This window comes from Halichoeres trimaculatus, unplaced genomic scaffold, assembly GCF_033239565.1.
Source record: "Halichoeres trimaculatus isolate MK-OKI-2021-1 unplaced genomic scaffold, fHalTri1.1 fHalTri1_scaffold_20, whole genome shotgun sequence".
NCBI lineage: Eukaryota > Metazoa > Chordata > Actinopteri > Labriformes > Labridae > Halichoeres > Halichoeres trimaculatus.
In genome coordinates, this window is record NW_027437198.1 from 6,953,480 (window position 1) to 6,967,589 (window position 14,110).

A 14,110-nucleotide genomic window follows, 5' to 3' on the forward strand; every position below is an offset into this window, starting at 1 on the left:
ATCTGCCAATGGAACAAGAAAAATCTGCTTAAAAGTTGCTTTAAACTAGATTCATGTCTTAAAGGTCCCATATTATGCAAAAATCACATTATTAAGTCTTTTAGTGAAATTTGTGGATCCTTGGCTTTCCTCCCAGCCCAGAAAATGTGATATTTAATGACAAAACCTGTACTTAGTCTGTGAATGTAAAATCCTGACCTAAAACGAGCTGTTTGGATTTGGGGGATTTGCCGACGTCAGCGATTCCCTTTTTTGAACAATCAGGATCAAACCTCTCCAGCAGTGGGGAGGAGATTGCTAAAGTTGAAGGGCCATCACTGCTCTGTTATTGGCTGTAAACAGCCACATAGTTCCATGCACAAGCTTCCCATCTCAGAAGAAGACAAGACTAAGTGGCTAGAGTTCATTTATCAAGGAAATGTGCCAGCTACACTCAGTAAAACTGTGCATGTGTGTGCTAGTCACTTCACGACCGACTGCTTTTCCAACTTTGGACAGTACAACAGAGGGCTAGCCAATAGACTGGTCCTGAATCCAGGCACATTACCAACCATCCGCCAACAAACCTCGGACCCTGGAAATGTCAGTATTTTTAATGCTGTGTGCTGTGGAGCAGATGTAAGAGCTTTTCCTCAGTGTCCCACCTGTCTCTGTGGTAGCTCCAGGATGCTAACTTTAGCTGTGGTTAGCCTGTTGTTTTAGCCTGTAATGTTACTGTAAACGAGCTTTGCTGTTTTCTAAACATTGTGCACTCGGAGCTCGTGGCGCTGCTCTCAGTTACGTGGAAAAGCGGGGCGGTATCAGTGGTGGCTCATTTACATATGAAGGCCACGCCCACTAAATCAGAGCGTTCTGAACAGAGGGGCTATGAGAGCCTGGAAACAATGCTGCTGTGCTTGATTTATTGGCTCTCTGGACCAAAACATGTTACTACCATTTAATGAAGACATCAATGATCCATATTAAACTGCAGAAAAGGAGCAGAATATGGGACCTTTAATACAAGTAACTTTTCTCTTGTTCTGTTGGCAGATTTTTTTTCTTACTTGTTACAAGCAATTCAGACCTCATTTTTTACTTTAAATTGATTGATTTTTGACTTCAAACATGACTATTTTCTGGACTAGTCGGGTGAATGTGGCTCATATTGAGTCTAAAAAGACATTTTCTACTAATAATAAGACAAAACACTTGATGATTTAAGTTTTTTCCAGTGTTCTGTTGACATCTCTCATGTTTCCTCACCTTTCCCTTTCTGTCTTTTTCTCCCTGTTTCTCTGCCACTCTGCCAGTCTCATAAACACTGAACTTGGCAAATGTCTTATCTTTACACCTGTCTCATTTACTATGTCCTTCTGTGTCAAAGCAGCCTGACAACACCAAAACAACAAACATAAACCTACATATGCCTGAATAAAGTTTTAAAAATAGAGCTATGACGGTCGAATATCAAAGTCCAAATGAAGATTGAGATAGATCACATTTAAAGCTCAATCATAAGAGAAAGAGAAGGACTTTGAGATCTGCTTCTCCTCCTTCAGGCAGCTCCTATTTAAAGATGCTTTTTTTATTTCCATGGAGCAGCACAGGCTTGTACAGTACAAGGCCTGTACAGACCCGCTCCTTCTCTTTTTGGATCATAGCATGAAAAAGGAAAGAGGGAGTGAAACAGAAGAGGGGAATAAATAAATAAAGGTGCATTTGGACAAATGCATAATGGCATGAGATGGAAAGAAACACATTGGATGTGTTCTTTTCCCATCCTTGGCCAGCAGAAGGAAAACAAGTCAAGGCTCAGGGTAGACGGGCAACATTTTTAGCTTTCTAATAAACGGAGGGAGAAGCACAAACTGAACCCCTGTTCACTCACACACACACACACTGCTAAGAGGACAGACAGGCAAAAAAAGACCTTGGCATTGGACAATGTTTCTCACACAGAGTGTGGTGAGCGTGTCCTGACCGGAGCAAGCCCCGATGGATGACCTTTTTAGGGATACATTGCCTCTCAGCCCCCTTGCCTGCGGCGAGTACCACGCAGAAAACAGGCCCATGCCCCTCACAAGTCTGTGTGCTCATTTTGTCTTCAGTATCATGAAGGGGACACGCACAAAGTCGCATGGATCCCGACATTCCAGGAATAGCTGAATCAAGCCGTGAATAGTGTTTTCTGCCGTCGTCGTCGTCGGTGTCTCTCCATCGCTTCTGGTCACTGTGATCGCAGACAGAGCTCCTATTCAGGCTGATGTACACTGACTGTCTGGCCAACAAGGAGTCAGACAAGCTTGCACGCAGACAGAAAGAGTCACAGAGTTGTGTTTCATATCAGAGCTTGTCTCTCCCACAGCAGTATGAGTCAGCGATTCTGACGACAAACCCTGCGCCCTGGATGCAGGAGCCTTTGCCCCACAATGACAGGCCAGTGTCAGACTGCAGCAGTTTGAAATCCATCTGGAGGTGGAAACTGTGTCACCTATCATCATCATCATCATCATCTTTTCCAGGGACAGTGTTTTACCTCTCACGTGATCTTATATGATCTCATGTGATCTCATGGGGGAAGATGTAATCAGAGAAGAGACAGAGTACAACTTGTGGTGACGCATAAAGTCAATATTACTCTGAAACAGCTTCAGCAGCACCAATAACACTGGAGAAAAATTGAAAAAAATCTGTCGAGTTAGATTTTTATTCTGATTTAAACAAAAATTGGCATGCTGATTCCAAAATTGCAGTCAGTTTTTCTTTAGCACGTCCACTTTTTTCTCCAGATGAGCAAAATTCTTCTGATTTGCTGTAGTAAGACTCTCCATCTGATAGGTCTGAACTATCAGTATCTGTAAACAGGAAGCTAGCATGATAAGAATTAAGAGAATTTTTGCTGCTTTTCTCTTAACCTTGTAACAATGGGCAAAACATTATAAGTTCTGTTCTGTTTTGTGCTGTTTTTATTTTTTATTTTCAAAGCTTGTAACTAGTGTTTTTTTTACATAGGTATATGTTTCCTTTGTTCCAGATCATGTCTGCTCCTGTAGTTCCTCCAGTAGCCATATCCCTTGTGATAACTAGGGCTGTCACTGTCATTAACGCAATTAGCTAGCCATTTTCAGCACATCTTGAACAATCTTTCAAGACCCAAATAGGATTGTTTCCTCTGACTATGTTAACGCCAAAACTACCCAAGAAGAGTGACTCTCTTCTTTTATGTCTCTCTTCCTGTTTTTGATCCAAAAAACAGACAAAACATAATTTTTTTGATTGCATTTATCCTTTGATCCTCTCCCTGATCTTGCTGCTCTTTCTCTCTGAACTACCGCGACATATCCTCGGTTGGAGCATGAGCTGCCCGAACTTTTCTGACTCGCAGCGTCTCGCTGTGTCTCTGTCATCTCGCATCTTCTCCTCATATCCATGCTGAGCTCTCGTACAAAGAGCACACCGCTCTCACCCACAGTAGTTTACAAGCAGGATTTTGATTGACAAGCTCTGTCAGACCCCGCCTTTCCTCGCTGAAAAACATAATTTACTTCTCTAGACACAGTGAAACGGTAATCAATTGGCCTCGATAGACATTATTGGACATTCGAATAATGGCCAGTTAGAAAAAAATGTGGATTTCTTTTTCTTTTTCTCTTTTTATTGTATTAATTTGATTAGTCATGCACTAGTTATGTAACATCCTAGAACTCAGATTCTTTATTTGGGGACCTTAAGCAGATATGAGATTAAAATGCGATTAATCAGATTAATTAATTACAAATCCCATAATAACTTAGATTAATTTTTGTAATCGCCTGACAGCACAACTCTTTCAAACTTCACTGTATGTCAATATTTGAGGATTTTTATTAAAAAAAAAACAAAAAAACATCTCCTTATTACGGTATTTTTTCACATTTATGAGAAAATAGGGGTCCTATAGTCCAAAATCTTGACGTGATAGAGAAAATCTGAGATCAGTTTTGGATTCTGCATCCAAAAATTAGTCAAAAACAGTTGTCAGACCTAACTCAACAAACACTGTTTCCCAGTGAGCTGAACTTTCTGGTTCCTTCATAAACTTCTTCCTATGACTGACAACAAAGAAACTTCAGGTAAAAACTGAGTCAACCCTCTTGGTTTGAGTCTGGTCTTTTGATCCAAACCCCACAGCTCAAAGAGAAAGTCAGAGATTCTCAAACCTTTCTACCCTGTGCCAGTGTGCCAAGGGAAAGGAAGCAGCAACAGGTGGGGTTGAGATTTGTTTTATTACTTTTCTGCTCCATTGAGGAGGCATATCTAAAACCCTGCGTGAGGAGGAGTTGAGACAGCAATCACACAGTGCCCACGGCCGGACAGGATCAGGATGATTAAAGAGACAACAGAGTGCACAGACGGTACCGGAGAGAAACACAAACACAGTCAGAGTGTTCCCGGCTTTCCTGTTTATCCCCAGCTTGTCTCTTACTCTTACAGAACAGAGCACATAACTCCCATACCTCCAAACAGAGCCCTGCACCGGCTAACAGTCTGTCGTGTAAATAGAGCAGAAATACGACTCAGCCCCAGCCACGGTGTCTCCTCTGATCCTGAACAGAAGGACATGTTTTGGAGCTACCGATGCCAACGCGCCTCTGAGAACAGTGCAACCCCCTTCATCCTCCCCTTTCTCTGTCTTTGTCGCCTTGTCTTCTCCGGGTCGGCTGCTTCCAGAAAAAGACTAAGTGCCAAACAAAAGCAGAGAAGAGGGAGAGCAGCGCGGTAGCAGATGACACTCAGACATTCTCAAGGTACAGATCCTCCTCATCGGTCTCTTTCTGTCTGCCTGGATTACATCTAGCAGGAGCATCCCTCTCTGGACGACATGTCAACTCACGTCCTGGCAGAGGATGCCAAAAATCCTCCCTGCCTGTCCCCCTTTCTCCTCTCCCCTCTCCTCTTTTCGCTCCCTACAGCTTGGCAAAGTCGCTCTGGCCTCTCGCCTGACATGGGGTAGAGTGATGAAGAGAGAGAGCTGTGATCGGGTGTAATCACAGGAGAAGGAGAGGAGGGGGCTAGCAGAGATGAGGTGGACACCATTTGGGTGCTGGCCAAGGAAAGAGGGAGGGAGGAAGCATGAAGGAAGGCATGTTAACCCAACGTTGCAAATGATTTACTTACCTGGTGGGGCGGAAATCAGTGCAGTGGGTGTGTTTGTGGAATAAATGAGGTGAATGTGACACACACGTAGCGTGCTTCACCTTGCAATGAGGTACTGATTTGGATTGATCGTCTTTGGCATTTTTTTTTGCAATCCAGTGAGTTACAGGCACATTTCCTGCAGGACGTTGCGTTCCTTACCTTAACTGTGCGGTGGTGCTTGCGGGAAGGGTGACAGCGCATGTTGCTCGTGTTGCAGCAGCCCGTGCAGCGCTTCACCTCCACGCAAGGCGGCCATATCAGGAAGTTGGCAGACGTGGGATCCACCTGGCTTCTGGGGATCTCGTAGATCACCGTCCGCGTCTTACACACCGCTGGGACCGCCTCCTCCACTGGAAAAGAGGAAGACAAGAAAGGAGGGGCTACGTTCAGTGACACATTTTCCTAACGCACGCAGACCATGGTGCATTGTTGTAATCCGTCCTTCTCGCTCCCAGCTGCTTCATGCATTCCTTCGCCGCTCATTATTTGATGACTCACTTGATTTGGGAGCTGTACGTCTTACCTCGGATCACACCCAAACTCCTTTTAAGGCCGTTAAGACGACAAGTTATCCTAAAAGCTTGATCTCATATCAGCTAAGAAGCTTTGGGATCAAGTCTGTGAGACATTAAGAGGCTGCTCTTTTGTTCTGAGGCCTCACTGGGGTTAATGCAGCATGACCAGGCCAGAAAACCTTTATGTGTGCTGCTGGGAAATCTAATAACGGCCTTTGACCCTGTTGGCTGGAGTGTAAAAAGAAGGGCAGTAAGCATTCATTTGAGATTGTACTGACAGGTCCACAAAGTTAAAGACATGTCAGAGAGCATACAGCGAGATACCATTATGTTGTAAAGATGATATGTGCAGAATGAGACGGCTTTTGTGGCCGCCCGCCAGAAACGTATAATATATCACACACCTTCTGTTGCAGGGCACATACATGAAATGCAACCAGAGCGTGCTTTAAATGCTGCTCCGCAGGGGAAGGGATGTGAGGAACACACATGGTATCCTCCATGCCTCGATCAGATATCGTACCGCGTGGCATTTTATGAAGAAATCTAACTGAGAGCCCGGGCGAGCTGCAACTTGAGCCGTGAATGCCTGGAATTTCCACGCTCCAGGATAAATTTCTCTCCTGACGCGTGTCTCTTAGATCTGCACGCCTCTGGCCAATTAAAAAGGCTTCATGTCAGACGTCCTCGACAACCTCACACACTAGTCTCACTCCTCATGATTCCTTGATTGCCATAAATACTGGGTAGCCGTCCTCATTAGGGTTCCTTTTATCCACAGAAAAGCAGTATAAAAGCCACTAAGTATTAGCTCTGTTTGAAATTAGTGCAAAGTGATCCGTTTCATCTCCTGGGAACTCATATTTCAGGCCTGATATTTAAGTGGAGGTTATTTTAAGGCCGTTATGACACTAAACTGAGCCATGCCAAGTCGTTATGTACATAGTGTAATCATGATGCAAGCTGTAGGCTGCGCAGAGAAGCATATAGTACTCATCCATACGTTCATTCATTCAGGCTTACCGATGCTCCTCTTGCGACGGCTGTGGAGCTGGGAGCTCTTCAGGTCATTGTAGTACCCGCTATGACGAGAGTAGTTCTTGTGGTGGTTGTGGTGCTTGTGGTGTTTGGGCTCCTCGATGACATCGTTTCCCGTACCTCGTCAAAACAAGAGGCAGACTTATTAATAATGTCACACAGAGCAGGAAGTTGACACAAGATGCTTATTCAACCAATGAACCATGAAAACTGTGAGCATGCTAACCACCACTGTATGAACGTACCACGACTACAGTGTGTGGTTTGTTAGTTCTAAAGTTTTATACCTCCATGTGTCACCTACTCACACAACCATAATGAGACGGTGACTTCCTTTTGCTTTCCTGTGCTGTGCACAACACATGTTTGATTTCCTGGAGGGAGAAGAGCTTCCTTTACACCAGCCTTGTGTAAATTGCTTGAAAGCAGCACTTGAGTAAAAGTATATTACCATAAAACTACTACGACTAGTGTTAACATTTTACTTTAGAGGTCCCCAAATTTCATCACACTTAGGTAAAAATTAGACAACGTTTTTTCTTATTCTTTTGAAATTAGCACATACCTTCTTTTAAATAATGTCCAAATTTATTGTTGCAAATCAAAAGTGGTAGGTTACTGTTTTTCCCAGTTTCTTTGGAATTTACTCCAGATTTTAAGGTAAGAAGGTGATGATTAGCAAATAATTTACTTGAAATTTAATCACAACCCACCACAAAATGTTTTTAGAAGTATCCCGTTGACAGTTAGCTATTTGTTATTTAATTTCACCAACTTCTTTAGTACTCACTTTGTTGATATGCATAATTGAGATCACATGTAAAATGATAAACCTTTATGATTAGGCCTAAAATGTTTTACATGATACAACTGAAGGTTTCAGATGTGATATTCACCAAGAGTGGGGTTGTAAACTGGTCTTACCTGATTGTGATAGACACTGTGAGTACAGGCGCACTGCAAAAAAGAATCTGGCCACAAGTAATGTGCTAATTTTCACCAAATTTCTCAGGAAATTTCAGGGGTAATTTCAAAGACATAAGAAAAAGCTTTGTCTAATATTACCTAAGTGTGATGAAATTTGTGGACCTCTAAGTCACCTTTTAGAAAATAAATTGAGTAAAAGTCTTGAAGTACCTGTTTATTATTGTACTTAAATATCAAAAGTAATTTCCCGATAAAGAATCTACTGATGTATTAAAAGTATAAGTAAAAGTTTTTTTGTTTTTTTTAAATTTGCAGTTAGAACTTTGAATTTCAAATTTATTGTGGCTTCCTTACAGTAAAAGAGCAATATCCAGGCAGAAGAGAAAGAGGCTTGAACTTCTTCTTCTTCAATAAAAGCTTACACACTGCTGTTTCAGTGTGGAGATGGGTACCTTTTACATTTGAAATGATACGGTACAGATGCCCAGTAACTGGCTATCAGTATCGGTACTCCACGGTACCAATTTCGGGTACATTTTTGTGTTTATGTGGTAAAAAATATAAATTTGTTAAATAATGAAATGTATATATTTTTTTCAATCTAACATATTTATTCTTCAATGTATAACCTTGTAATGCTGTGTTCATGTCCAGCATGGAAAATCGCCTACTCTTCTACTCTCTCACAGTCACAAGGATGCGTTTAGGTGCCTAAACGTGGTACCTTTTGATTTTTCGTCAATCGGTTCTTTTGGCAGAATTTAGTTCATACCTATGAAAGTACCATCTGGTAGGAATGTTTCACACCAACGTAAGAAGCCATTTCATGCAAATACGGGCACGGTTGTGCAACATTATCCTCGGTAGCACCAGAGTTCGCCACTGCTTAAGAGATGCTACCAGAGTACCATGAGCATCAGCGCCATGATGACATCAATAATGTCACATGCCCAGACAAGCTGAATTTCTTCTTTGTATTTGGCGGTTTGGTTGACATGACAAACAGTCACCATCTCAACTTTCTTCTATTTTGTAGTAAGAAGTAACGAAAATGACTCGTGGATGTATCAGAGTAAAAGTAAAATCTTAAGAGCAGTTGAAAAATTGCTAGAATTTACCTTTTGCACATCCGGGCTTAATGAGGTTTTAAGTAGAGCTACAACATGCAAAAGCATGAAGGGGGAGTGTGACAAAAAGCACTTCGAAAAAGTAAGTTATTGAACAAGTAACCTGAAATATGCTGTTTATCAGCTGATCAAAAGTTTAAGACCATTGCTCAAAAAATTAGAAAAACTCTCCAAACCAGAACAAAAGTTTTTCTCAGTAGGACTCAGTAATGAGTAGCTCCACCGTTCTTGTTAATCACTTCAAAAATTTGTTTGGGCATGCTTGATGCGAGTGTTTCCAGGAAGCTTTTGGGAACATTGCCCCAAGTGGTGAAGATGGCTTCACGAAGGGCATCAACTGTCTGGAACGGACGGACATTTTTATAAACTTCCCTCGCCATCCATCCTCAAATGTTCTCTATTGAATTTAAATCAGGGGAACATGCGGGGTGGTCCAAAGAGAGATGTTATTCTCCCTGAAGGAGTGAATACATGATTTTGGCTTTAATAGCCTGTGGTCTTAAACATTTGATCAGGTGATAAACAAATGATTTTTGTCACACTCCCTCTTCTTGCTTTTGCATATTGTAGCTCTACTTAAAACCTCATTAAGATCCAAATGTGCAAAAGGTAAATTCTACCAATTTTTCAACTGCTCTTAAGATTTTGGATTTGTACTTCATTACATTACAGCACTGCACTACACATGCTCAAAGGCAGGCGATGTTACAGCTGATGACAACACAAATTGCGGGGCTGAGTACACGGAGTACACGCGGGACCTTCTGTGTAATTGCGTGCTTTGTGTGTCAGCCACACTCACTGCTTTGGCTGAACTTTCCCAGCAGGAATTAAGCATCGAGACGCAGGTGAGTCAGCAAACTCCCTCACAAACAACCACTCAAGACTCTTAAAGTGGTCATTTGACAGGTGGTGCTCAGCCACTATTATCCCTGCTCCTAATTAGTGGTTTGCTGTCTCTCATTTAAGCTGAAATATTTGCTTTTTCAATCATTCTGTTGCTTGGAAAAGTACACGTTGCAGCGGTAAAACTCCAGTCTAATATAGCCAGCTCAGCTTATTCACAGTCATGGTCATCTGATAAAGCCGGCTTGTTTTGGTCCCCACCCAGAATATGAGGTGGATTTACAGAAGAGTGCCAGAGCAGCAATAAAGCGATAAAAGCTCGTACGCAGATGATACTGGCCTTTCTCAAAGTCTGTTTGCGAAGAGGGTGGGCCTACCTGTCTGCGTGTACCGCACATCCACCCACCTGTACGCTTAACATAAACATACAACTCACAACTACACAAACCACTCTTATTATGCTTTATAACATGCTAAACCCTAATGTACACCAGCTCCACAAAGCCTAGCCACAGGCAAACACATTCCTCTCCTGTAGCTCCTTTGTACTCCAACCAGAATCTTCTGAAGGGATTTCCTCCACCTATACGTGGTCTACCTCTGGGATTCATTGTTTATTTGCTTTTGGATGCCTTCCTTTTTTTTTTCATATGTGCCCCTAAGTGAGAGTGGATGGAATTTCCCTCTAACTCGTCGTGCAGTCAGTCAGACAGCCGGTGACCCAGAACTAAAGGTCCAAGAGGAGGAAGTGTTGAGGCCTGGAGTTAAGCAAAGAGCTGAGTTATCAGTCTATGAGGCCGGTATACCCCACACACACAGACACACACAGGGACAGACTGTACATATGTCAAACACACTCCCTGGTGTATGACATATATGAGGAAACACACACCTACACGTAGCGCCTGCACTGTCAGGTGGACTCACTGTGACAGCGGGTGGATTTTCCTACCTAACAGCCTTTCAACGCTGCAGGTCACTGACACGACTCCCACTGTACCTCCTCTATCTCCACCCTACCTATCCCCCCTCTTTTCATCTCCCCCTGTCAGAGAAAGACAGGAGCAAGGGAGGGAGTCACACCAGCGGCCACCCGGAGACAGTTTGTGTCAGAGCTGACAGGAGAAAGGGAGTGAGGGCATAAAGAAGTCCTTTATAGACTGCAGAGTCCTCTTTTCAGCACAATAAAAGGACCTTTCTGTTGGTTTTTTCCTCCGTGAGATGGAAGAAATAGAAAGAGGCAGGAGGAGAAAAAGGGTGTTAAAGAGAAAGGTGGAGACTGTGGAAAACTAGGGTGAGGGGTTTGCTTCCCCGGCAGTTCCAGGTGACTAAGAAGTAAAAACACACCGGGAGCGTCGTCAAACCGAGACAAGAGAAAAGAGGACAGGAGACAGTCTCTCTGCAATGAATCAGGCTTTCATGACTCGCAAATTACTCCCTCCATTAGCTGAAGGCCTCAGCTCCCTCCCTTTACTCCTCCTCCTCTCTTTCTTTCTCCCTTCACTTGTGCAAATAGGCAACATGTTGTTGACTTGTTGTGATAAGTGCCTCCAGTTCTCTCCGTCTCTCTGTATTCCCTCACAGTCAGCAGAGACACGGCTGACTTTACAGGGTGTTAGCTCAGGTCAAATGGGCAAAAGGTCCCTCCAGTGGGTGCGGAATCAGGTAGGAAGTGAAATAACTTTGTTTTGACACTGGAGATTTATAGGAAGTGGCACCGCACTGTACCATGCATAAACACACTGCCAGCTTGGCAGGAACAAAGCAGGTTGCACAACAAATCGAAGAGCAGCAGGGAAAAAAAAAAAAAACGACCTCCTGAATCCAACTGCTCCCTCCGAGAGTCAGGTTCCCTTTTCTGTCAAAGTCCTTCACTGAAAGAGATAAGAGCAGGCCGGCTGGGGGGCCGTCTGAGGAGGGAGACGGGGAAAGAGGAGAGGAGAGGAGAGGAGCAGCAGCCTCAGGGGCCAGACAGCCATCTGCAGACTTCAGCGGGGTCATCTCATCTGTCAGTCAGAGCTGACGACGCCGTCCTCGCAGGACGTGTGCATAAACACACAGCTGCAGGAAGTCCTAAGTGATCCTGAAAATTTCACAAATAAAACCAAGCTTCCTCATCTTTAGATCTTCCTGGTAGCAGCTGATCAGGAGTTAAAAACCAGCACCTCTCCCTCTTCTCTTTGGATGACACACTCTGCCGTGTACAGTGCAGCCTATACATGGTAGCTTTACTGTCCTGGGTGCGCAACAAAAGCTCTGAAAATACCCCTATGGCTGGCGTCAAAGGTCTTTTAACAGGCTGGCCTGGGCCGCCGAGCTGGCCCTCAGACAGATTTATGTCCTCGTAATAATAATCAGCCTACTACTGTTACCCTGCGAAACATTCCTCTGTTTGAAGAAAGACATGTTAATTCAATTATAAACACCTCTTCTCATGCTAGAGGCACCCCAGGAGCTATTCTGGGCTGCTCCGTGTCGTGGAGCTCAGGTTGGTCTGTGAATGAACGAGGTTGGAGGATGAATCCTGATTGATACATTTGTCAGAAAAGCGCTTACAAAGATGAAAACTAGGTGAAAAGGCCCATCTTAATGCCACTCTGCTGACTATAAATGTTACAGCTGCTAATGGGCTATGACCAGAGAGGCAGCTCACATCATTTGGGATGGTTAAAGCAAATTAAGCAATTACCTATTTCCATCAACAAATCTTTAGGGAGAGCCCTGAGCTTGATATATGGCAGGAGCCTGTGTAAATAGAGGCTCGTATGAAGGCAAACAGCTTCTTCCAGTGCGCTCCTGTAACTCAATCTAACACACTCTGACACAGCCCGGTCCCCCAACGCCAAAGCAGCAGCACCTCCAAGAACCTGAGTCTGAAGAAACCCGCCTGACCCGCGGGCTGCTGTCTCTGTTTACAAGGCAACATATGCAGCAGTCTGCTTGCAATAAAGTCCGTTTATTGCAGCAGCTGAGAGAAAATGCACGACTGAACGCCTGCCAGTGAAAGTCCATCTTTGTCACATGTGTACAGTAGAGCACCTAACGTGGTTTTCTGCATTATCAAGCATGCCAGGGCTCCCCTGGGTGCACAGATCAGCATGCACAAGTGTCAGGAGGGCGAAATTTTACTGCAGGTGCTTCTGTTTGCTCATCAAATCCTCCAAAACTGCAGCAAGTTTTTCTGCAGTGAGCATTGAACGTGTGGTTTCTGTGATTGTTTCACAAATCCTCCTCTTAGTTTAGCAAAAAAAATGCATCATATACAAAGAGCCTCATGGCTTTTGAATGCTTTTATGTAATAGTTATTTGGCTTCATCCTTTAGCCCAGGGGTGGCCAACCTGCGGCTCGCCAGCCACGTGCGGCTCTTTGCCTTTTGGTGTGCGGCTCTTTGATCCATTCATATAAAAAAAAATTATTATATGTATTGATTGATACTTGGGTGATGAGATTGATACTTAAGTTTCAGTTTCTTTTCCCTACATTGCACATGTGCTCATCTAGATAAATAGATGGATGGAACTTTGTCTTTTCTGCTCTAAAAACAGAAATTTGTCTTTGACACGGCTCCAGGTACGAATTTAAACGTGCTTCAAACGCAAAAAAATGTCACTAAAAAATTTGGAAGTGTATTATTTTTCATCTTATGCCCTTTCCTTTATGTGTGAGAGGAAGTGCATTGGCCACCCCTGCTAAGCCCAACCAGGAAATGTGCAGGTGGCACTAAAGGAGAACCTAGCTCATGTCTGATGCAAACCTGGTGCAGAAACCATGCTCAACACACACTGATGCATTTCAGGTTCAATAGACTAAGATGGTTTAGTGAAAGTAACAAGAGGCAGAATTTACCTACGGAGTCAATGTCCAGTAGCCGCTGGAGGTCGCTGATGCTGTGGATTTCACTGTGCGACAGTCTGTCTATCAGCTCCTGGGGAAACTCCACTTCCTTCTGAGAGGGTGTGTGTTTGTGTGTTTGTGTGAGATGAGGGGAGGGAGGGAAGGAGGTGGGGAGGGGGAAGAAATCAAACAAGAGAAAAAGGTTAGCTTTAGTAGGACATGTGCGTAATTGTTTGACTGTGCAAATAAACGAGCATCCAGCAGGAAGATCACCAGCTCTGAACAACTCTGCAACTATGTGCCAACTACAGCGCGCAGAGCTGCCCGTCACCGCGCAGCTTCACACATGGAGGGGGAAAGTTGTGCTGAGTCTCTTGAGAGACTCTTGAGAGGTTTCCTTTAAAGAGGGAGGAAAGCTACGAGCGTGGATGTCACATTTTGAGACTTTTACGCATGAATGTTTGGTGCCAATGTAGCATTTCCCTGCGAGATAACCAGCTTAAGACAAATCAGATTTTAGATTCTGTTAATAATACACAACTTTGAATATTGACTGGATCTTATTTTAGAGTAGATGGCTGATTAGAATGAAATCGTCTCCATACTGATGGAATTCAGAGTGAGACACATGCGCCCGAGCGAAGAGCAGATCCCCCCTCCAC

General features: G+C 43.7%; 1 protein-coding gene across 3 annotated transcripts in view; it reads right to left on the bottom strand.

Annotated features, from left to right (window-relative positions):
* pdgfab (platelet-derived growth factor alpha polypeptide b) overlaps positions 1-14,110 on the bottom strand; it is a 29,074-nt gene that overhangs the window by 13,744 nt on the left and 1,220 nt on the right. For 2 of the 3 annotated variants that reach the window (XR_012599974.1, XM_074695809.1), the window contains exons 2-4: positions 13,461-13,560; positions 6,699-6,833; positions 5,320-5,510 (exon numbers count right to left, since the gene is read on the bottom strand). Coding sequence is in view for 1 of the 3 variants with exons in the window: in XM_074695809.1 (XP_074551910.1) it covers positions 5,320-5,510; positions 6,699-6,833; positions 13,461-13,560 (426 nt within the window). In the remaining 2 variants the exon portion in view is untranslated. The remainder of the gene's footprint in view (positions 1-5,319; positions 5,511-6,698; positions 6,834-13,460; positions 13,561-14,110) is intronic. The other variant, XR_012599975.1, reaches the window with a different exon arrangement.